This window comes from Stegostoma tigrinum, chromosome 15 (genome assembly GCF_030684315.1).
Source record: "Stegostoma tigrinum isolate sSteTig4 chromosome 15, sSteTig4.hap1, whole genome shotgun sequence".
Lineage (NCBI taxonomy): Eukaryota > Metazoa > Chordata > Chondrichthyes > Orectolobiformes > Stegostomatidae > Stegostoma > Stegostoma tigrinum.
In genome coordinates, this window is record NC_081368.1 from 66,282,589 (window position 1) to 66,307,907 (window position 25,319).

The window sequence follows — 25,319 nt, forward strand, 5'->3', positions numbered from 1 at the left end:
CTCATTCCATACGTGCACCACCCTCTGCATGAAAAAGTTGACCTTTATGTCGCTTTTATATCTTTCCCCTCTCACCTTAAACCTATGCCCTCTAGTTTTTGGCTCCCCCACATCGGGGAAAAAACCTTGCTTATTTACCCTATCCATACCCCTCATGATTTTATACACCTCTACAAGGTCACCCCTCAGCCTCCGATGCTCCAGGGAAAACAGCCCCAAACTATTCAGCCTCTCCCAATAACTCAAGCCCTCCAGCCCTGGCAACATCCTTGTAAATCTATTCTGCACCCTTTCTATTTTCACAACAACCTTCCTATGGGAAGGAGATGAGAAATGCATGCAAAACTCCAAAAGTAGCCAAACCAATGTCCTGTACAGCTGCAACATGACCTCCCAACTTCCAGACTCAATGCAATGATTAATAAAGGCAAACATACCACATGCCTTTTCCACTATCCCATTAACCTGTGACTCCACTTTCAAGAAACTATGAACCTGCACTCCAAGGTATCTTTGTTCAGCAACACTTCCAAGGGCCATAACATTAAGTGTATAAGTCCTGCCCTGATTTGTCTTTCCAAAATACAGTACTTCAGATTTATATAAGTTCAAATCCCTTCTGCCATTCCATGACCCATTGGCAAATCTGATTGAGATCCCATTGTACTCTCAGGAAGCCTTCTTCGCTGTCCACTACACCTCCAATTCTAATGTCATCTGCAAACTTAGTAACCATACCTTCTATGTTCACATCCAAATCATTTATATAAATGGCATAAAGCAGAGAATCTGGCACCGATGGTTATTGTTACAATGCAATGCATTTGACAGACGAAAAAATGCAAAAGGAATCTTTCAAAAAGCCTAAGATCCATTTAATTAACTTGTTTAGCATTAATCAAAATTCAAAGAATTGTCACATTTAACACATTATAACCAAGAATAGCAGTGTGCTACAGGTAGGATAACAGATGGCAGTAAGTCATGGAAAGTGGCTCTGATCACATTTTAGAAAGTCGATGGAGTCGCGACACTAAGTTGTTACTTTCAACTCACTGACAGACATTCATTGTTCCTTAAAATACATAGACAACTGTTTAATCTTTGACTTGTGATTTATATTCCTTTAAAGAGCATTTGAACTTGATTGAAGGATGTTGGTGAGCAGTATTTTAGGTGCTCAACTTCAATGTTGAGACTTACCTCGTCAGTTGTATCAAAGACAAATACGCAGAAATGCTTCCTTCACTGTGCCTGAGCTCTGACCTAGAGAACATCTCCTACTGTGACATTCAGTTCCTGAGTGGCAATGCCAATTTTTACCGAGTTAGGGAGATTTATTCCGCAAGCTCACATTATTTCACAGTATCTTACAGCCAGCAGGCAAAGGCAAGGGTGTTTCATCCTCTCTCTCTAGCCTAGATTTAATACCAGTGGTGACCGACCAATATTAAAAATCCTCAATCATTTAGTTCTGCAAATTAATCCACATTTAGGGTATGGCAAATACCACAATATTGAGGAAAAGATAATTATAAATGGCTGAAGAATTGATATTAAAGGATAATGGCTAGCTCTTTAATATTATCAATTGCTATGTCTTCAAAAATATTAACAGTTTCTCTCGCTATATTGGTCAGAAATATGGCATATAATTCAACAGATCCTCTCTGCTACCCAAACTGAGTAGAGTGTCCTTTCCACGTACAGAAATTGTTGTTAGTCACATTATACCAGCACTTCAAATTCACAAGGTAAATTCCTCGATATTATTTTAACATACATTGGTGGGGATTCGCTGGGTATTCAGGGTGAAACAATAGCATCATTACCTTAGAACTTGAAGGAATGAATAAGAATAATTTTCACCATTTACTATAATCTACAGTCCTACACCCATTTGATGGCTGCTGAAGCCATTGTACACAAACAACAAGATATTTTGATGTCAATATATTAAGCTCTGAAGGGAATTTATTCATGACAAAATACACCAGGAAGGCTGCAGCAGATCAAGAAGACAACTCACCACCTTCTTCTCAGGGTAATGTGGGATGGACAATGCCGCATCGAAGACAAGACAAAAACCAAATGATCACATATAATCAAATAATATTCTAAAATATAAACATATTTATTCAAGTACTTTTCCATATTTGTGAGCAAAATTAACAGAATAGATAAATCAAAGCCTTACATGTTCAAAGTTCCATAACATTTAGATGTTGCTCAATCTGAGAAGACAAAAGATGTGCCAAGAATATGTTGGATATTTAAGGGAGACAGACCAGTTTTCTCATTCCTACATTTTTGTATGGAACACACAATAAAGGACCACCAAACGGCCACATCATCTGGTTTCATGTAAATGCTAACATTGATATTTAGTTCTTGACAGAACCTCAGTGCAGGCCATCAGAATAGGCACAAAGTTAATAACACAACTAAATTAAATTGTAGATAATAAAGTGTGAAGCTGGATGAACACAGCAGGTCAAGCAGCATCTCAGGAGCACAAAAGCTGACGTTTCAGGCCTAGACCCTTCATCAGAGAGGGGGATGGGGTGAGGGTTCTGCAATAAATAGGGTGAGAGGGGGAGGTGGGCCGAAGATGGAGAGAAAAGAAGATAGGTGGAAAGGAGAGTATAGGTGGGGAGGGGATAGGTCAGTCCAGGGAAGACGGAAAGGTCAAGGAGGTGGCATGAGGTTACTGGGTAGGAGACGGATGTGCGGCTTGGGGTGGGAGGAAGGGATGGGTGAGAAGAAGAACAGGTTGGGGAGGCAGAGACAGGCTGGACTGGTTTTGGGATGCAGTGGGTGGAGGGGAAGAGCTGGGCTGGTTGTGTGGTGCAGTGGGGGGAGGGGACGAACTGGGCTGGTTTTGGGATGCGGTGGGGGAAGGGGAGACTTTGAAGCTTGTGAAGTCCACATTGATACCATTGGGCTGCAAGGTTCCCAAGCGGAATATGAGTTGCTGTTCCTGCAACCTTCGAGTGGCATCATTGTGGCACTGCAGAAGGCCCATGATGGACATGTCATCTAAAGAATGGGAGGGGGAGTGGAAATGGTTTGCAACTGGGAGGTGCAGTTGTTTATTGCGAATCGAGCGGAGGTGTTCTGCAAAGCGGTCCCCAAGCCTCCGCTTGGTTTCGCCAATGTAGAGGAAGCCACACCAGGTACAATGGATGCAGTATACCACATTGGCAGATGTGCAGGTGAACCTCTGCTTAATATGAAGTCATCTTGGGGCCTGGGATAGGGCTGAGGGGGGAGGTGTGGGGACAAGTGTAGCATTTCCTGCGGTTGCAGGGGAAGGTGCCGGGTGTGGTGGGGTTGGAGGGCAGTGTGGAGCGAACAAGGGAGTCACGGAAAGAGTGGTCTCTCCGGAAAGCAGACAAGGGTGGGGATGGAAAAATGTCTTGGGTGGTGGGGTCGGATTGTAAATGGCGGAAGTGTCGGAGGATGATGCGTTGTATCCAGAGGTTGGTGGGGTGGTATGTGAGAACGAGGGGGATCCTCTTTGGGCGGTTGTGGCGGGGGCGGGGTGTGAGGGATGTGTTGCGGGAAATGCGGGAGACGCGGTCAAGGGCGTTCTCGATCACTGTGGGGGGAAAGTTGCGGTCCTTCAAGAACTTGGACATCTGGGATGTGTGGGAGTGGAATGCCTCATCGTGGGAGCAGATGTGGCGGAGGCGGAGGAATTGGGAATAGGGGATGGAATTTTTGCAGGAGGGTGGGTGGGAGAAGGTGTATTCTAGGTAGCTGTGGGAGTCGGTGGGCTTGAAATGGACATCAGTTACAAGCTGGTTGCCTGAGATGGAGACTGAGGGGTCCAGGAGGGTGAGGGATGTGCTGGAGATGGCCCAGGTGAACTGAAGGTTGGGGTGGAAGGTGTTGGTGAAGTGGATGAACTGTTCGAGCTCCTCTGGGGAGCAAGAGGTGGCGCCGATACACTCATCAGTGTAACGGAGGAAGAGGTGGGGATTGGGGCCTGTGTAGGTGCGGAAGAGGGACTGTTCCACGTAACCTACAAAGAGGCAGGCATAGCTGAGGCCCATGCGGGTGCCCACGGCCACCCCCTTTGTCTGTAGGAAGTGGGAGGAATCGAAAGAGAAGTTGTTGAGGGTGAGGATGAGTTCAGCTAGGCGGATGAGGGTGTCGGTGGAGGGGGACTGGTCGGGCCTGCTGGACAGGAAGAAGCGGAGGGCCTTGAGGCCATCTGCATGCGGAATACAGGTGTATAGGGACTGGACGTCCATGGTGAAAATGAGGTGTTGGGTGCCAGGGAATTGGAAGTCCTGGAGGAGGTGGAGGGCGTGGGTGGTGTCACGGACGTAGGTAAGGAGTTCCTGGACCAACGGGGAGAAAATGGAGTCCTGATAGGTGGAGATGAGTTCGGTGGGGCAGGAACAGGCTGAGACAATGGGTCGACTAGGGCAGGCAGGTATGTGGATTTTGGGAAGAAATTAAATTGTAAATGACTATTGTTGAGGAATTGTTTAACATGCTTCAAAACACTCTTTTGTCCACCATTTTACCAAAGACACTAACCAATTTAAAACTAATGGCATAAATCCCACTTAAGATAGCGAAAGGAATACTGTAGGAATATTTTCAAATTTCCAGTGATTTAACTTCACAATGTATTTCTAAACAGCACACACCCCGACATGACAAATATCACTCTACCTTCATGCTACTAACACAACCATCACAATGTGCCTAGTTTGAATGCTTTCCCATCCATCAACTTTTCATCTGGGTTTTTTGGGACAGTACACAGGATAACATGGATTTGAATGGTACACACAATAAGTATGTGGGGAAAAACTGAAGTACAACATTGTTCCAACAAAGCATAATTCACTTTGAGAATATTGCATTGGAGAATAAATGTTGGCTTTGATGTTTGTAGCAACAGGGGAATTTCATGACCATCATATTTACACATGGCTGTCAGCACTCCATCATTGGGGTACCATTTGCAAATTGCAAGATCATGCAAAAGGTACCAATTCCACAGTCAAAACGCATTTACCCACCCGACAGCGACAGAAGCTGAGAATGGTGACGCCACTTTGAGCAGTTAGTTTCCTGTTATTTAAGTTTCACATACAGTGTGCTGTCTTCCCAGGTACAAGAAGCCACATTTCTAAATTCCCTAGATGCCTCAAATTGGAAATTTAGGCAATTTGCTAAAAATGTGTCCGGAATATTTTTCAATCTTTTGAGAGAGTATTGTCTCTGATTTTCCATTGTTTTCTCAAATTGCATCATAAAGACCCAGCAGCAAGCTCAACGGATACATATCAAAAAACAACAGAATGATTAAATTCAACAAGCACATGCAACAGCCTAATGCAGGATTTTGCATGGAAAATGTTATGTCACCTAGGACGTGTGACTTTACAGTGCCCCTCTTTATACTAATGATATTTCTCACATCCTGAATACCATAATTTGATACAGGACAGACACAGATTATTTATTTCTAGCGTATTTCTTTTTAAAATTTGATTGCTCACAACAGGCATTGGTAACAACCAGCAAAGCACTGCTAGAAAAGTTCAATTGAGAATTATATTCAAAATGCTTTCATCTTCCGCAGAACCTAAATATTATAAATATTTCATGTGTTGACTGCCTCAGGCTAAGTTGGTACCGACCTGAATTTTGTAATTGCTTGAGATTATCATTCATGTAAGGGCCTGGGACATGAATTATGTTGCTATCTCTTCTTGTCCCACCTCCAGTGGATCTGCACTGCAGTAACTCAATGAACAGAAACATCTGGGCTGCAGTTGCTATGATATTCACAGCCATGATAAGGATCAAGTGCTTATTAGCTGAACATATCCAGTAACTGCAGGATCTATTTTACATATAGCTATGTACCAATAGACCACGTCCCAATCAAAAAATGTACAAATGGTTAAAAAGAAAAATTGTACATAAACTGCTTGATCAATGAGAAAATATGCTTCTTTCTCAGATTAGAGAAGCAAAACTACAAGATGCTAGAATTAACAATTGCTGAATAGTGGTACTTGCTGAATTATGTCATTATTATCTATTAGAGCCAAATTAAGTAAAATTTTAATTAATATGTTCAAAGAAAACTACAATCATATCACACCCTTCACAACACAAACATGTTCTGCATACAATGAGTTACTTTGACGCACGGACACCGCAGTGTAGGGAAGTAAATTTTGTTCAGGTAAATCCCACTCTCAACAATGAGATGAATGCCAGTTAAATCCAGGATGTTGGTGAGGGAATAGTATGAACTGGGATAAAGCTTCAATGCTGGCAAATGTCCTGCTTTTAAATAGCTCCTGTCTGGTAAGAACCTGATGGGACAGTTAGCTGGAGTAAAGCAAATCACATTCCCCTCTCTGATCATGCAGCCACATCAAGATATTGAATTGTTCTCTTGAGTAAAATGCCTAAAGAATGGAAGCAGGTTCCTATGTTAAATACAGAGGTCTGGTCTAATGTCGCTATCAGAATTTTGCTTGGTTGAAGGTCTGAGTAAATGTGACAGAATTGATTTTACCCTCAGGGTCCAGGTCAAGAGTTAGCTTGTGGGCCCCCAGAACAAAAGTTTAAATTTGACTTTACGTCATGCTATGATCAAGAAGGGTAGTTGTGCTTCCCTGGGCATTACTAAAAAGCCGACCATACATTGGGGTACTTCCACCATACTTCTCATTTCTGATCCTTGCCATGAAAATTCACTGTATCCCAATCAGTGCCCGGAAATTTCTCCAGCTGCCAGGATGTACAAAGACTATTCAGGTCATTCCCCAGCTGTCTCTTCCTCTCACCAGATTTATTTTATTCTTTCACTTCGCCCAAGTCAAATTGTCCTTGAATGGAGTGCACTGCTGGGCCACTTTCAGATTCTTTAACTATTAACTTGCGTTAAAATCAGCAGGCTTCTTTCTCCTGAGTCTTGGTGGTCTTGTTGCCCATGATTGGGGTCCAGTGCATCCTAGTGAACATGCAGGCTAAACTGTCAGTGTAGAAACTCCTCATAATACATGGTGCATCTCCCATGTACCTTCCTTCAACTGTGGCCAGGTAGCAACATTCCCACCGTCGAATTAGAAGGTTATGAGTTCAAGACTCAATGCAAAGAGCTGTGTCTCTAGGCTGCCATGCCCAGGAACTGGACACTGTCAAGCATTTTGCCAATACTTTCTGATAAATTGCAACATGTTTTAACAAGTACTTCACATGTTACTCATAATTGGCCATACATTTTTGCTTTTAATGTAATTATAACATAATGAATGGTCACTAGAAAGTGATGAATCGTTAACCATAATTGAATCATGTCCAGTTGCCAACAGTCGTCTTCATTGAACAATAGCAGAAAAAGGCAAGACATGTATGGAACTGAAACTTACCAATGCACAGAGCAGATCAACTGCTTCCAAGATAAGTTCCTGATGGCCAATGCGTGTGACACCCAACTCCTCCAGCTCCTGATGTGTGATGTGTAAAAGCTGATCTCCATTGATCTTTTCTCTTTCAAAGTTTTTTATATACTGTTGGAGGCAGTCATCGAGTCCTGTGCACAATATTGAAACAAAAAGACCATGAGTACTACAATGATTATCATGGAGTCACATTGCATAGAAGGAGGCCGTTCTGCCTATTGTGCCTGTGAGAGCTCTCTGAATGAGTTGAGCAACCATCTAATTCATCCCATTTCCTTTCTCTTGCCCTGTAGCCATGGAAATTTATAACTAACTCATTTTGAAATTGACTTCAGATGCTGCTTCTGTCATTCTTGGAAGTTCTGCTTTTAAGATTATAGCAGTCTTTTCCTTACATTTGGATATGATTTGAATTACAACTATTACAACCTAATTCTGAACCACCATGTTCCTCTGAAAATGACTATGCTGCAGTCTCAAGTGAATAGGGCTCCTTATTTTAAAATAGCTGATGCCACAGTCAGATGTTGGTGTATAAATTCATTACAAAGAGAGAAATTACAAACTCAAGTGTTTCTGAAACATGCATGTTACCAAACAGGTTGGAAGGTCATGTTGCCATAGGACCGTGGGAATGATTGCTGGAGAAAGACAAGTGGTGGTGGTAATCACCACACCTCAGGCAAAAGGCACTGCTGAGAAGGCAGGACTTTTATGGTGACTGTAGTGTTTGTAACAAGGTCAGCCAGAATATGAGATAACAAAGTGTGGAGCTGGATGAACACAGCAGGCCAAGCAGCTTCTTAGGAGCACAAAAGCTGATGTTTCGGGCCCAGACCCTTCATCAGAAAAGGTTTTTCTGAATAGCTTTTCTGATGAAGGGTCTAGGTCCAAAATGTCACTTTTGTGCTCCTAAGGTGCTGCTTGGCCTGCTGTGTTCATCCAGCTCCACACCTTGTTATCTCGGATTCTCCAGCATCTGTGGTTCCCCTTATCTCTGATCAGCCAGAATATGAATTACCTGATTGATGCTGTCAATCTGGTCCATTCAGGGAGCCCTGGCTGACAGATACAAACAAGAGTGTCAGGGGTTCTGCTCGCTCAAGGAGCTGGCTCTGAGCTCGTTGGGTCAGTGTCATACGTTATGCACATGTAAATGAAGGGTGACTTGGTGACAGGATGCCGCTTTTTGTGGAGTTATTTCAGTGACCTTAGTTCATGCAGGAATTGAATCCATGTGGTTGACGTCACTCTGCATCACAAACCAGCCATCCTTCCAACTGAGCTAACTGACCCAAACAGGCTGTACACACAAGACGATACAATGTGAGGCTGGATGAACACAGCAGGCCAAGCAGCATCTCAGGAGCACAAAAGCTGACGTTTCGGGCCTAGACCCTTCATCAGAGAGGGGGATGAGGTGAGGGTTCTGGAATAAGTAGGGAGAGAGGGGGAGGCGGACCGAAGATGAAGAGGAAAGTAGATAGGTGGAGAGAGTATAGGTGGGGAGGTAGGGAGGGGATAGGTCAGTCCAGGGAAGACGGGCAGGTCAAGGAGGTGGGATGAGGTTAGTAGGTGGCTGAGGGTGCGGCTTGGGGTGGGAGGAAGGGATGGGTGAGAGGAAGAACAGGTGAGCAAGGCAGAGACAGGTTGGACTGGTTTTGGGATGCAGTGGGTGGAGGGGAAGAGCTGGGCTGGTTGTGTGGTGCAGTGGGGGGAGGGGACAAACTGGGCTGGTTTTGGGATGCGGTGGGGGAAGGGGAGATTTTGAAACTGGTGAAGTCCACATTGATACCATTGGGCTGCAGGGTTCCCAGGAGGAATATGAGTTGCTGTTCCTGCAACCTTCGGGTGGCATCATTGTGGCACTGCAGGCGGCCCATGATGGACATGTCATCCAAAGAATGGGAGGGGGAGTGGAAATGGTTTGCGACTGGGAGGTGCAGTTGTTTGTTGCGAACTGTTGCAGTTCGCAACAAACAACTGCACCTCCCAGTCGCAAACCATTTCCACTCCCCCTCCCATTCTTTGGATGACATGTCCATCATGGGCTTCTTGCAGTGCCACAATGATACCACCCGAAGGTTGCAGGAACAGCAACTCTTATTCCGCTTGGGAACACTGCAGCCATATGGTATCAATGTGGACTTCACCAGTTTCAAAATCTCCCCTTCCCCCACCGCATCCCTAAACCAGCCCAGTTCGTCCCCTCCCCCCACTGCACCACACAACCAGCCCAGCTCTTCCCCTCCACCCACTGCATCCCAAAACCAGTCCAACCTGTCTCTGCCTCCCTCACCTGTTCTTCCTCTCACCCATCCCTTCCTCCCACCCCAAGCCGCACCCCCATCCACCTACTAACCTCATCCCACCTCCTTGACCTGTCCGTCTTCCCTGGACTGACCTATCCCCTCCCTACTTCCCCACCTATACTCTCTCCACCTATCCTCTTTCCTCTCCATCTTCGGTCCGCCTCCCCCTCTCTCCCTATTTATTCCAGAACCCTCACCCCATCCCCCTCTCTGATGAAGGGTCTAGGCCCGAAACGTCAGCTTGTGCGCTCCTGAGATGCTGCTTGGCCTGCTGTGTTCATCCAGCCTCACATTGTATCATCTTGGATTCTCCAGCATCTGCAGTTCCCATTATCTCTGTACACACAAGACAGTTAGCCTCTAGCATCTCTTAAGGATATGTGTGTACCAGAACACAACTGAAATGTGTGCTTTCTGGCAAACATTTCATAATGTTATATGAATCTTGCAAAAATAAATATTGAGTGATATTCCCAGTCAGAATCAGAGGTGCTAACTACCAGGCATCTTCACTTCTTTGTAGCCAAGTCCCATTTCCACAGGGCAATGACTGATGCTGGCTATAATTAGATACCTTGGCAGGAAACTATAAACACAGCAGTATGAACAGTTTACTTTTTATATCATTGACAAGAAACAAACCGTTCCAAACACAATATGTTACCATGCTTAAACTGAAATACTACTGATTGAGGCCTCCACATCTTTTGCGTGAGCCACAGCTAATTATTGGCTACTGAGCTGCGACCAGATGCATGAGCTTCTAATTCTATTCTGATCCTACTTTGTCCCTTTACAACCATTACAACTGAGATATAACCACCTTAATAATCTCTAGCCTCCTATTCACGTAGCAAATTAAATTTTAAGCTTAGCAAGAAAATATCTCATGCAGAACGGCTGACTGGGGATGAGAATGTGGAAGAAACACAACAAAGTGATGTAGGTATTTTTCTAATCAACCTGTTCAGAGATTTTACACACATCTGATACAGGTGGGGCTTGAATCCAGGCCTTCTAGCTCAAAGGTACCGCCATTACCACTGCACTACAAGAACTCCTCAAAGATATGTAAGTGTTATCCTTGTCGATCTATTCAGAGATATTATTATGAAGTTCAAGAGTAGGTGGGATTTGAACAAAGGTCCCTTGATCAAGAGATAAGAACACTACCACTGCATCACTACAGCTCCTTCACAGGTATGTATTATGATTCCTATAACATGTTCCACTTATCAATATTGTTGAAATCAATTCCAAGTGAGGCACAAATGGTCAAGCTGATCTCCCAAAGTATGCTCACAAGATATTTGAGAGCATGCTGCTATATGAACGTGTGAGCAGACTGCAGTTTGGAAAGCAGATGCTTGGCTTGTAAATATCTATGAGCGGTCTAGACACTACGAACCTGATTCTCAACTGGACCGGTCAAATAACTCCTTCAACAGGTAATAGGGCTTGCTCATTCTTCATCTCCTCACTCACCAAAGATTCTCCAATTCAGAATCTCCACCTGCCTGTACTCCCAAACAACACATAAGATGCTTGAAGCCATTCAAATTTGCAAAAATGTAAGAGAGCATTCATTCTGCTACTTTACGAGCTGTGATCAAGCTGCAAATTTAGAACCCTCAACCGAGAGAACTGCAAGTGTTAAAACTCACCCAGGCTTGCCTGCCACAATTTAAAAAATGGGACATGTGATGGAAAACTTCAGATTTTTCAGGATATGGATCATAATTCTCAGCAAACCCACTTTTGGAATATTGCGTTCAATTCTGGTCTCTCTGCTATAAGATGGACGCTGTGAAATCTGAAAGGGTTCAGAAAAGATTTAGAAACGGGGAGATGACTGTTAATCCAGAGATCCAGATAACCTTCCATGGACCTGGGTTCAAATCCCTCCATAGCAGATGGTGGAGTTTGAATTCAATTAAAATCTGGAATTAAAGAGTCTAATGATGACAGTGAATCCATTGTCGATTGTTGTAAAAACCATCACTAATGTCCTGTAGGGAAGGAAACTGCCATCCTTACCTGGTCTGGCCTACATGTGACTCCAGACCCACAGCAATATGGTTGACTCTTAACTGCCCTCTGGGCAATTAGACATGGACAATAAATGCTGCCTGGCCAGAAATGCCCTCATCCTGTGAATGAATTAAAAAAAGGATGTTGGAGGCTTTGAGCTATTGGGAGAAGCTGAATAGGCTGGAGCTATTTTCCCTGGAACGTCAGAGTTTGAGGGGTGATCTTATCAAGGTTGAGAAAATCATGAGGGGCACGAACAGGGTGAATAGCCAAGGTCTTTTCCCCTGGGTAGGGAGTCCTGAACTAGAGGGCGTAGGCTTAAGGTAAGATGGAAAGATTTAAAAGGGGACAAAGGTGCAACTTTTTCGCACAGAGGATGATGTATGTATGGAACGAGCTGCCAAGGGGAGTGTTGGAGGCTGATAAATTTGCAACATCTAAAAGGCCTCCAGACGGATACATGAATAAGAGGGGTTTAGAGGGATATGGGCCAAATGCTGGCAGGCAGGACTAGATTTATTTCGGACATATGGGCAGCATGGACAATTTGGAACAAAGGCTCTTGTTTCCATGCTGTACAGTTCTTTGACCCTGTAACTCCAACAATATATTCCATTGAGAAAGAAAGGCTTTATGAGAGGGATGCAATACTGAAGGACGTTAAGGATAAGATACAATTGAAAGAAGAAAAGTGGACAGTACAGCAAAGAATAGTAACAGGTCAGAAGATTGGATAGATTTGAGAAAACAGCAAGAAAATGGCTAAATAAATAACAAGGAGGGAGAAGAATGAGAGAACGCTCACTGGAAATATAAAAACAGAAAGTCAGATTTTCTGCAAGTATTTTGAAAAAAAAAGAGTAACTAGAGGGACTGCTGGACTTTTTAAAAGTGAGACGAGGGGCCTAATAAGAAAAAGAACCAAAGAAATGGCAGAAGTGTTGAACAGGTATTTTGTGCCTGCCTTCACTGTTGAAACTAAAATAAAACCCAAGAACACTTGAAAATCATGAGGTTAAGGGGTAGGAGGAACTTAATCACTGGGGAAACATCACTGGCTAAATGCTGAAAACTAAATGCTTACAGGCTCCCTGGACCTGATGAGCTACATCCCAGTGCCAGAAGGTAAGATAATAGATACATTGGTTGTGATTTTCTAAACTTTCCACAATTCTAGAACTGTCACAAAAGATTGGAAAATTGTAAATGCAACACCTCTATTCAAGAGAGAAGAAAAACAGGAAACTATAAGCTATTGAGCATAACATCTGCCAGAGGGAAAATGCTATAATCCATTATTAAGGAGGTAACAGCAGGACATTTGGAAATGCAATAACATCAAACAGCGTCAACATCGTTTTGTGATTGGGAAATCTTGTTTGACTAATTTACCCCAGTTGTTTGAGAAATTAACAAATAGCGTAGATAAAGGAGACATGGTACACTTAGATTTTCAAACAGCATTTGTTGAGATCGGAGGCAATGGCCTCATGGTATGACCTCTAGTCTATTAATCCAGAAACTCAGCTGTTCTGGGGATCCCAGGTTCAAATCCTGTAGATGGTAGGATTTGAATTGAAAACAAAGAGTCCAGAATTAAGAATCTACTCACAACCATTAAACCATTGTCAGAAAACCATTTGGCTCATTAATTCCAGGAAATCTACCATTATCACTCAGTCTGGCCTACATGTGACTCCAGACCCAAAACAATGTGACTGACTCCTCAACTACCCTCTGAAATGGCCTAGCCAGCCACTCATTTCAAGAGCAGCTAGGGACAGCCAATAAATGCTGGCCAGCCAGTGACCCCCACATCCCATGAGTGAATAAAGCAAAGATTAAAGATGCGACAAAGGTTACTACACAAAATAGTAAGGTGACATATTCACGTGGACGGAGCTCTGGTTATCTTAGATTAGATTCCCTACAGTGTGGAAACAGGCCCTTTGGCCCAACAAGTCCACACTGCCCCATGCAGCATCCCACCCGATCCATCCCCCTATAAACCACACACTCCTGAACACTACGGGCAATTTAGCATGGCCAACCACCTAACCTGCACATCTTTGGACTGCAGGAGGAAACCAGAGCACCCGGAGGAAACCCATACAGACAGTCACCCGAGGCTGGAATCAAACCCAGGTCCCTGGCTCTGCAAGGCTGCAGTGCTAACCACTGAGCCACCATGCCGCTAACTAGATGCATGGAATAGGGATAGAAAATATAATTTTCAGTTTGGCAAGGTGTAGCTAATGGGGTTTCAAAGGGATCAGAAAGGGGGTGTGGGCGACAACTATTTTTAAATTGTAACAATAACATTAATGAATAAACTGAATGAATTGTCACCAGGTTTATAAATTGTGAAGAGGACAGAAAGAGCCTCAAAGGACTTTAGATAAGACAAACGAATGGGTAAAAGTTTGGCGGATGGATTACAGTGTAGGAAAATGTAACCTGTCTACATTGTCAGGTAGAGTAAAAAAAAATGAGCTACTCATTATTTAAATAGACTGAGACTGCAAACTCTGAAGTACAGAGAGATTAAAGTGTTCTAGTATCTCAAGACAGCAAGTGCTTCAAAAGGCAAACAAACACTGGCGATTGTTACAAGGGGAATTCAGTTCAAAAAAAAGGAAAGGTTCGCTATAGTTCTTTGAGTCCTGAGTGAAACCACATCTGGAGTGAGGTGCGCAGTTATTTTTCGTTTCCATACTTAAAACTAAATATAATGACATTAGAAGCAGTTTAGAAAATGTTCACTTGACTGATTGGGTCATCTTGTATGGGGAAAGGTTGAGCAGTTGGGCCATTAGGGTTTAGAAGAGTGAATGGTGATCTTACTGAAACATATTGGCTCCTGAAAGGGACAGGATGTATGCTGAAAGCATTCTTCCTTTATGGGGTAATATAGAATAAGGGGGCACAGCGTGGAAATGATAGAAATCCCATTTAAGGCTCAGATAAGCAGAATTTCCTTTCCCACAGTGTCTTAATTATGTTTCACAGCCTCCTCACAATCCTGCATCACCTCGCCATGCAATCACAGAAGATGTAACACGTGCCCATTTACCATCTCCTTCCTCACTATCCAAGGCTCCAGACACACCTTCCACGTGAAGCAACAATTTATCTGCACTTCATTCAATTTAATTTACTTTACTGGCTGCTCACAATATGGTCTCCTCCATGTTGGGGAGACAAAATCTATGCTCTGCCCATAAATTAACAACACTGAGTCTCCGGTTGTCTACTTCAACATGCCACTAAGTTCACTGGTCAACAATTCTGTCTTGGACTTACTACAAGCTGGAGCAAAAATGCCTCACTTTTCATTTAGCCACCTTCCAGGCCTTGACACTGGCCCTGGCCTTAATAATTTCAAAGTGACACTGCCCTCCTCTATGTTTGTTACCCAGCCCACACTGCCAGGGTGCTCCTGAGATGCTGCTTGGCCTGCTGTGTTCATCCAGCCTCACATTTTATTATCTTGCAGTTCTGTATGAGTTGCTCCAAGCACAGCCAACCCATTTTCAACCATGTACACTTCTCAATTTATAGAACCCACTCAGCAATTATCTCCCTGCCAACTCATCATCAGAAAATCCTTTGCTTGCCTTTCCTTTTTGTCCTCATTCTCTCAGCACCGTCTCGGATGACCAGGTGTTTAATATTTGAATTTTTTTTATAGAGCATACATTTTGTACTAACATTTTAGGCATTGATTCAAAACAACACTCATTGGAAATTGTATTCCCACGTGTCTCAGCAGATCAAGGCAGTTGTTATTAACAAGAAATTAACTTGCATTTACAAATTTCAATAATTTTGTAGTCCATTTTATTGGCATTTGCAAACATCAGCCAACAGGTGGATATGAGTGTTTAGCTTTCTAGTTGGAATAAAGCTACATCTTAACCAATTTATTGATGATAGTCTCTAATGTGACATGGCCTAAGCCACAGGTTATGGGACAATTTTTAATTGTTACACTTTTATTTATTTCTATATGGCTTTGACCGTTTTTGTTCCCTTATCCCTTGATTTTAACATTCCTCTCTCCACAAATTTCGTACCATGCCCTGACCAGGAAAGAAGGTAAACTGTTTGCTTTGAACAGGATATTCCAGGCTGCAACAAGCAATTTCACAAGTGTAGTTATTGGAAAACCACTTTCAGATTTTGTTCAGCTCACCTTCATGTTTTCCACTGATAGACGGGCTAAAGACAGGTGGCCTAATGTCCCAGATATTCTGGAGTCTGCAGGAATTGAATATGAGCATGGGTAACTGCCAAGAGAAGTTAATGTAAAAATATCAAGTATGGAGAAAAGGAGCTGCTTGATTAATCGTCAATAATCGTCCAAGTGTGAAATGCAGAGCTGAATTTTCCCATTTTGAGTCACCAACCCGGCTGATTCCTGGCTCATGGACCCAGCTCGTCCTGTGGTGGAATATCAAACAGGATCCTCAGGGGGATGGTAGGCCACCTGAGAATGAGCAAGAACTAGTCGGAGCTCCTGAAGTGAAAGGCAATGAGTGTTATGCTGCTGCTTCTGATGCAGTGAATGATGCAGGAGGCCCCATACTGCTGATAGGATGAGTAAAATCAGTTCCTCACCACCAAAACAATCTATCTGCAGGTGACAAGCAGTCGTGGCAAGCATTTGTAGTGGATATCCTATGGTTCACCAACTTTGCCCTTTAAAGTGACTATTGCTTATGAACCTCATGGCATACCACCTTCCCTCTTTGCTTTCACCCGCTATCAGGAATCAAGCTACCACCGAAGTCAGGTGTACAGGCAAAATTCAAAGCCTTCTTAAATTGTCAGCTAACTGCCTCTGTAATTACCTTAATCGGCTTCCTGCCAGTAATGGGTTGTCTGTGCATGGTTCCCCCTCCAAGTAAAAGCAAGAGTTGCTTTGATAACAAAAACAGAAACTGCTGGCGAAACTCAGCGGGTCTCACAGCATCCATGGGAAGAAAGCAGAGTTAACATTTTGAGTCTGGTGACTTGTCATCAGAACTGTCAGCAGCTGGGAAAATGTGGAATGACAGCTTGATGTCAAAGTTGGGTTCGGGTGGGGTTGGCGTGGCAGGGGGAGAAGTGAGCAGATTGGTAGAAATGGAGCCCACAGAGAAACATGAAAGTGGACTAATAAGAAAAGCTGGATAAGTGATAATAAAAATTAAGAGTAGGAGAAAATGGACATGCTGTACTAAAAAGATCCTAAATGATCTGATAGTAGAGGTAGGCAGGGTTGTGCGAGTCTACCAAAAGCAATCTATGTCATGTCAGGTCTGGGGTGGGTAAAAAAAACATAGAAAGAGGGAATCAGGCTCTAAACATTACTGTCCTAAAGTTATTATAGAGCCTGCAGAGTCCCCATGCAGAAAATGAGATGCTGTCCTTCAAGTTTGCACTGAGGCTCGCTGGAGCACTGCAGCAGGCCTGAGACAGAGATGTTGGCTGAGGAACAGCACAAGGTGATGAAGTGGCAGGCAACTGGAAGTTCAGGCTCTTTTTTGCAACAGAACATAGGTGTTCTGCGAAGCGGTCACTCAGTCTACACTTTGTTTTCCCCCAGTGCAGAGAAGACCTCATTGTGAGCAGCGAATGTAATTGCCTAGATTGTCTGGAGTGCAGATGAAGTGCTGCTTCAACTGGAAGCCGTGTCTAGGCCCTTGGATGCTGGGAAGGGAGGAAGTCAACGGTCAGCTGTTACACCTTCTGCAGCTGCAGGGGAAGGTGCTGCGGGACCGTGGGGGGTGCTGGGAGTAAATAAGAGGTGGGCCAGGGTGTCCTGGAGGGAACGGTCCCTGTGGAAGGCTGACAAGGGACGGGAGAGGAATAATTGGCTGGTGGTGGCATCCTGCAGGAAGTGGCGAAAATGGCAGGCAACAATCCAAAATTTTGACCAAAAAATAGAGGAGGGAAGGTGGGGGTGGTGGGGGCATGGTGGTGGTGGTACGGTGGTGAATCAGTAACAAAGAGGACGTGAATTAAATGGAATTGAACTGCATAAAATAAGGTTTATTGTCGCATAAGCTCAAATGTGGTCATCTCTCAGCAGTCTGGCATGGTCTCAGCATGGAATGCCAGCCTCAAGGTGATTCCAGAGCAATCTCCTGGCAGTATATTAGAAAATAGAGAAGTACGAAGTTCAGAACAACAGTACTTCCAAACCAGTCGGTGCAGGCAGCCAGCCTCTAGACCGCACTGGGCCTTCACTCCAGACCGTGCCAGGCTTCACTTCAAGTCTCTTGAGGCCAGGACACTGCTCTGGAATCATCTCGAGGCCAGAAGCTCATGCTGACACATGTCACATGGCCGAGAGACCACCACACCAGGCCGAGAGATCGCATGCTGGGTTGGGAGACCATCACAATGAGCCAACAGGCCACCACACTGGGCCAGGGAGGCTGCCAGACTGAGGCCAAAAGTCCAAATCCGCACTGCAGACCAGAGTTTGGAACGTTGCTGAGAAAAAAAAAGAGAAAACAAAAAAGAGAAAGAAAGAATAAGAAACAGACGGAGTGGGCAAGCTCCAGCTGAAGTGTCCTACTCAGCTGCCATCTTGGAAAGTGGATGGCAGTGAAGGGAGTAAAAAAGAGGGCAGAAGGTGAGAATATGAAATTCGGTAAGGGGTGACGTTGGAAGTTGAAGTTTAGGGATGAACAAGGGTTGTCAGCATTAACTGAGGAGTAAGGGAGACAGCCAGCATGTATGAAGTCTAGAATCCAGAAGGAAAAGAAGACCACACATAAGACCAGAGGGGGAATGAAGAGTATTAGCTGATTGAAAAGAGAATAAGCCAAGAATCAATGCTTAAGAACGAGGGAGAAACCTTAGCAAATCCAAAGGGCTGAGGCAAAGAGTATTTATGTGCAAGAGTGGTGCGTTGGATGGGGTTGAGTGTCCAGGTGAAAAAATGTTGGAGAATGGACAAAAAAAGTCGGGGTTAGGGTGAGTATGGAAGGGCTAGAATGTGGGTAAGTGGACGTCAAGTGACAATTTAGAGTTAATCAAACAATAAAGGCTTCATTAACTTGGGTGGAAGTACAGGATTAAAGGCGGCTGCATCCCCATGAATATGGCCAATGAAGATCTGTGGGGTGTTCAAAGCTCCAATTCAAGAATGCTATCAAAAGAGACATCACAGCCCTCAACATCAATCACAACAAGTGGGAAAACATGGCTGATGATTGCAGAGGTTTACCATCATGATTACGTTGTTGTAAAAGCTCTAAAGCAGTCACCAGCCCTGTAAACAAGACATCAGTAGAGATCACCCCACCACGAGTCAGGGACAGCTTTATGTGTACCACTTAAGAGCTGGCTTAGCCTCTCTAAAACCGTTTGTTAAGCCATGAAAAGAAGCACAACAGGCAGTCATATCTAATCTCACCAGAGTTGCAAGGCTTCATTCACATAATCCCTGACAGGTAGCAAGATGTCACTCAACAGTTGACACATATTTTGGGCCTTGGTCAATTTGGTCAATTGAAAACCCCAATGTCACTTTTAAACATTAAAAACCATTTTTATTTTTAAATTCTGAAATGAAGATATGCTTAAAAGTAACCATAATATATAGTGTTTCAATTAACAGTACCATTTAGGGAAGATGATGGCCAAGTGGTTTTATTGCTGGATAATAAAATGTGAGGCTGGATGAACACAGCAGGCCAAGCAGCATCTCAGGAGCACAAATGCTGACGTTTCGGGCCTAGAATGAAGGGTCTAGGCCCGAAACGTCAGCTTTTGTGCTCCTGAGATGCTGCTTGGCCTGCTGTGTTCATCCAGCCTCACATTTTATTATCTTGGAATTCTCCAGCATCTGCAGTTCCCATTATCTCTGGTTTTATTGCTGGATTGTTGATTCAGAGACGCAAATAATGTTTTGGGGATCTGAGTTCAAAACCTACCATGGCAGAGGATGGCATTTGAATCTTTTTTTAAAATCTGGAATTATGATTGAGATGATGAACGTGAATCCATTGTCAATTGACAGAAAAACCCATCTAGTTCACTGATGTCCTTTAGGGAAGGAAACTGCCATCTTTACCTGGTCTGGGCTACATGTGACTCCATATCTGCAGCAATTTGGTTGATTCTCAACTGTTCTCTGGGTAATCTGGGATGGGCAATAAATGCTGGCCTAGCCAGTGACACCCACATCTAATGAATGAATTTAAAAAGTTACTAATTACACCACCAATCGTCAGTTTCCTGTGGTGATGTGTTTTTCCCCACATGCAACGGGTGGAATGTTGAAACTGTTGACAGATTAAGCATAAAGCCTGGAAGGCGACATAAATATAGATAAGATACTGTGGATGCTGGGGGTCTGAAATACAAATAGAAACTCACCAGGTCTGGCAGCATCTATGGAGGGTGAAACAGAGTGCACGCTTTGACACAATGACTCTTCTTCCTGCCAGACCTGCTGAGGTTCTCCAGCAGTCTCTGTTTTGAACGAATGTGATTACGAGTTTTTGATTGCCAGGAGCATACGGCCATATGAGACAATTTTTGCTGGCTTTCCTTCGTGTAGGTCAGACAGTCCTCAAAGAAGAAAGTGAAATAGGTTGCTTCATGAAATGCACTGTAGCTCAAAATGGAATGCAAAATATTTGCCTATTAGAATGCTTCAAACATAACATAAATTAATTGAGCAGCTCACTGTAATTAACCATACTCATTAAAGCAATCTACTGAACCTGTCAATCAAAACCTGGACTCTACCAATGTATAAGGGATACTCCAAGAGCAACAGGAAAACACTAATCTGCTTATTTGCACAGATGATCTTTCTATTTATACAATAGCAGACAAAACTGCAAAGGTCTTTCTGACTTCACTATTTCTAAAGCAGCATTCAGAGCTATCTTTAGCATTTCAGATCCTGGAATAAATGTCATCTGCTGTCGGCAGTGCTAGCAAAAAGGTATTCTCGGCAACAATACTGGAGTCTGACAGAGTAAAGCTGGTAATAAATCAACCATCCTGTTGGGAGTGGGTGGAGATCTCCCATATCTAATAACTGACAGGACAACATGCTTTCATTTTTTTCCCTATAACATAACAAAATATCACAGGGCATTTCAGATGAGCATTTGGTCAAAGCTGATGTTTAGCCCTCCATGTTAGATCAGTCACTAACGCCAAAATCCTTTACACCTTTGAAGCATTGTTCATATCGCTATCTTACCTGCCCTAGTGCCAAACCTCCAATCCATGCATTAGAAGTGGATTTCCAAAGTATCCTGGTTGGTCTCCTCTCACTCTTCAGTAGAGTCTACATTACCCACCCCACCATGTCTGACATTCCAATCACCCAACATTTAAAAGCTATCTGGATGGGTTTATGAAAAGAAAGGGTTTAGAGGGCCAAATGCTGGCAAATGGGATTAGAGTAATTTAGGATCTCTGGTCGGCAAGGAGAAGTTGGACCAAAGGGTCTATTTCCATGCTGTACAACTCTAAGACTCTACACTTGCCTTGCCTCAGTGGATTCTTGTGTCTCTATTTATCCTGTATCCCATTCTCAGATCCCCTCACAGCCTTACCTGACTGTCCAGTACTGAGTGTCAGGCTACACCTCTGCTTTGAATCTGGATTTGTGCTCTTTCTTTACGCTCTGCTTCTTTACTGGGAGCGGCATTTTCACCTAGAAAGCTGCCAATCCTTCGACCCCAAAGCCAAAATCACTTTGCCCTTTCCTATGTCCCTTTTCAATTGCTGACTCCACTTCTCAAATACATTTTCAGTCTCCCTATGACATTTCCCATCTCTTATTTGGCTTCCTCTAACACCATTAATGGAATCAAAAAATCATACAGCACATAGCTCCTTGAAAGTGGGGTCACAGGTAGACAGGCTGGTGAAGGCAGCATTTGACACACTTGCCTTCATTTGTCAATGCGTTGGGTATAGGAGTTGGGAACGTCATGTTGCAGATGTACAGAACATTGGGGAGGCCACTTTTAAAATACTGTGTTCTTATGCCCAATGGTCTCAATATAAATGCAGGGTTTTTTTTATTTTGATGCCAATATATCTATACTCATCGGATTCACATGGCAATCATCTACGTCAGCAACTAAATATTACAAGCTTAATCAGTAGGAAGTCTCACTTGACTGAGTGTCATAGCACATAAGCTTACTGAGGCAACAGCATTTCAACAACTATTAACTCAGTGCCTTGAGTTTAGCAGTTGAGATTCCACAAGACATCCACAATGTTTATGTAGAAATAATGATGATTTAAGTACAAATTGCCAAGAGGGCTGACGAAGGACATGAGATTACTGCCGGTAACATCAGCTTTGTATGTATACACATGAAAATCGTTGTCTACTTTTCACAGGTATATTAACCCATTATTTAAAGTGAAATGACACTCCCGTTCAAAAAGAAGACAGGCAACTGTCACGTGAGCTCAAAAATATTGGCACAAGCAATTTTTCTTTCCATAACCTCTGGAACACAAACAAAGATTGCTCACTGAAAGAAAATGCAAAGCAAAAGGGCCATTATCGGGTTGAAATTGAAGCCTTTATTTGATATTTCCCAAATCATACTGCACCATGCTGTTGGCCATGGCTAAATGGTAACAATATTGCCTCCATCTCAGAAACTTGGAGCACTCCAAAGTCAGGAGATTTCCTGACTTGGGAGAAGCACCTCAAACACTGCCATCTTCACTCTAGGGAAGAGGGGAGGGTGCACGCAAGAGCTGGACCCACTGCCAAGGGGCAGTCATTTGCAACAGCAAGCAGTTTAAAAGGCTCCTCCTGGTTCTTTGCCACATCGCCTCTGTTGCTTAATTACATTTCAGGCCGTCATCCTTTGCATCTCGCCACACTGAACCCTCCATTCACTCCCCATGCAACCTGCAAGACCCTATGTCAGGTTGATGTCAACTCACACCCTCCACATGCTTCATGACTCCTAGTATCCCCATTGCCAATTTACTGCCAGCTAAAGACAACCCATCCAACAACCCTTCACTTTTGTTTCAACTATGATGCAGTGATCCCAATCGTTATGAAGTAATATCCAGTAACTGCTGGTACCTGGAAAATCAGATCCCTGACTGGAAACTAGCTGGACAGATGGTAGTTTTTTTTAAATTTTTGATACAAAAGTGATTGTTTACTGAAACATAAGTACATAACATTGCAGTCTTTGTTTTAACAACAAAATGAAAGTTTATAATTACATAATTGAAGATATATCAAAGAAATAAAAGAGTTCTTATTACCTGAATTCAAAGATTTTTAAAAACACCGTAGAAATACCCAAGCATTGTTTATAGACTGAACAGAAATGACAGCTTTGATTTGGAATCAGTATACTGTGATGCAGCTTCCAAACAGTGCTTCAACTCTTAAAAAAAAGTTCATGCTCTACCTATAGCAAGGCCCAGCCCAGCTTATTTCCATGGAACAGTGCTTATTTTCTTTTACTTTGACAGGCTTGAAATAATTAAAATTTTGACTTGTCTAGTGGAACTTTTGATTACTTTATCTGAATTACTATTTTCATATTCCTGACCTAATTTCCATCCAGTGTCATACTATCCCTAACACAGCTTAAATTCCTGGTTTATTTAAACTTCAACATCTTAATTTCACTTCTTTTTCACTAACTGTAACCAAAACTCCAGCCTGAGATCAATAATAACTTCTTATCGTACAATAACTTCATCACTTTAAACTCCTTTCCTTCAGAGTGTTGCTCAGCACATAGCACGCCATAAAAAGCCATCAGTATTTTGAAGCACAATAAATGTTTCTCTCTCTCTCTCTCTCAAATGACTTCACCAAAGATTGAAATGAAAGACAAAATTTGGAAAGTTCTTTCCTGAAGAATGCTGCATAATCCCTGAGGAACTCTGGACAATATTTTCTCACTTAGAATTTTGGGTATTGTAATATTACACTTTATTTTTGAGGATTCATTTTAAAACAAAGCCTAAAAAAAAGACAACCCCGTAGGTTTAACTAAGAATTCCCAGAACACAAACTTGCAAGAAACAATACTAAAGTTCACGGATCCAAATCTCATAATTCTTGTATACTTTATCCCAAATCACCCAATATCCACAATGGGTAAACCTCGGGAGACAGAAGATAAAATGAAGTAAAGGTTGAAAAACAATTCGAGCCTCTTATTCCCATTCCAGCCTATACACAATTTTTAACTATCATCGAGTGATTAATCCTTTATAAAAACAAACTATTCATAACACCACTCACACCCTTTTTGAGCTGGGAATCACAGTGTGAGTTTAGGATTTGACTGCTGTGAGAATTTTAGATAATGAAAAGCATTCATATTGGCATTTATGATAGCCCCTGAGGAAATATTAACAAACACTGTGACTGCTGGAATGTAGTCTTTTCAACTCTCAATGACACAGGCAGCTTTTAAAAATAATTTAATGGATGAGGGAATGAAAGAAATTCACATCTTGACATCATCTGCACATCAATTCTAGATTTATGCACCCTTTACATCTCCTCTAAATATTTATGTCTGAGGGTAAACTCTTTGTAAAGCAAAAATGGAGTCCGCTTGAACTGCTTGAGTTCAAGTCGCCCGGTTGAAATTGGAACTCCCATGTGTCAGTTTTTCTCTGCCATCCTTCTACCAACAAAAATGAAGGCAAAACTTCCATACTCGCATCCCAGCACTATTTTAATAGTCTGCGGAGTTAACATGATTCCTCAAATTTCCTGGCCCAGAAGTTTAATGATACAATCCGGTACTGAAGGAGATGCTGTCTTTCAAACGAGACATATAACCTTCTCTTTTACTTCATCTCACTTCTGCCAAGTCAATGGAGTGGCTATTGGCACCCACATGGGTCCCAGTTCTGCCTGCCCCTTTATGGGATAAGTGCAACGATCCTTGTTCCAGTCCTACACAGGTCCCCTCCCATAACTTTTTCTCAGGACATCAACAATTGCTTCAGTGCGTCATTCTCCAGTCAGGACCTTCGAAAATTTGTTCACTTTGCCTCCAATTTTCACCCCTCTATAACTTTCACATCATCCATTTCTGACATTTACCTTACTTTCCTTTACCTCTCTGTCTCCATTTTGGGGGATAAACTGTTCATTGCCACACACTACAAAGCCACAAACTCTCGTAGCTGACCTCCACTACAGCTCATCACTTCCCATGTCCTGCAGGGACTCCAACCCATTCTCCCAGTTCCTTCACCAATGCCGTATCTGTTCTGATGATGTCACCTTCCAAAACTGCGCTGCTGACATGGCTTGCATCTTTTGTAACTGTGGTTTCCCACCCACTATGATTGACAGGGCTCTCAACCGCATTCAACCTATCACCCGTGCTTCTACCCTTATCACCTCCCATCACTCACAACAGCGTGATCGCGTTCCCCTTCTCATTTTTCATGCCACCAGCCTCCGCATTCAAAGAGTCATTCTCCACCATTTCAGACAACTCCAACAGGACACCACCACCAAACACATCTTCCCCTCACT

General features: G+C 43.1%; 1 protein-coding gene across 4 annotated transcripts in view; it reads right to left on the reverse strand.

Annotated features, from left to right (window-relative positions):
• Window positions 1-25,319, reverse strand: part of si:ch211-26b3.4 (connector enhancer of kinase suppressor of ras 2) — a 554,826-nt gene that overhangs the window by 470,998 nt on the left and 58,509 nt on the right. For all 4 annotated transcript variants that reach the window (XR_007248946.2, XM_048544970.2, XM_048544968.2 and 1 more), the window contains exon 2: window positions 7,416-7,579. Coding sequence is in view for 3 of the 4 variants with exons in the window: in XM_048544970.2 (XP_048400927.1) it covers window positions 7,416-7,579 (164 nt within the window). In the remaining variant the exon portion in view is untranslated. The remainder of the gene's footprint in view (window positions 1-7,415; window positions 7,580-25,319) is intronic.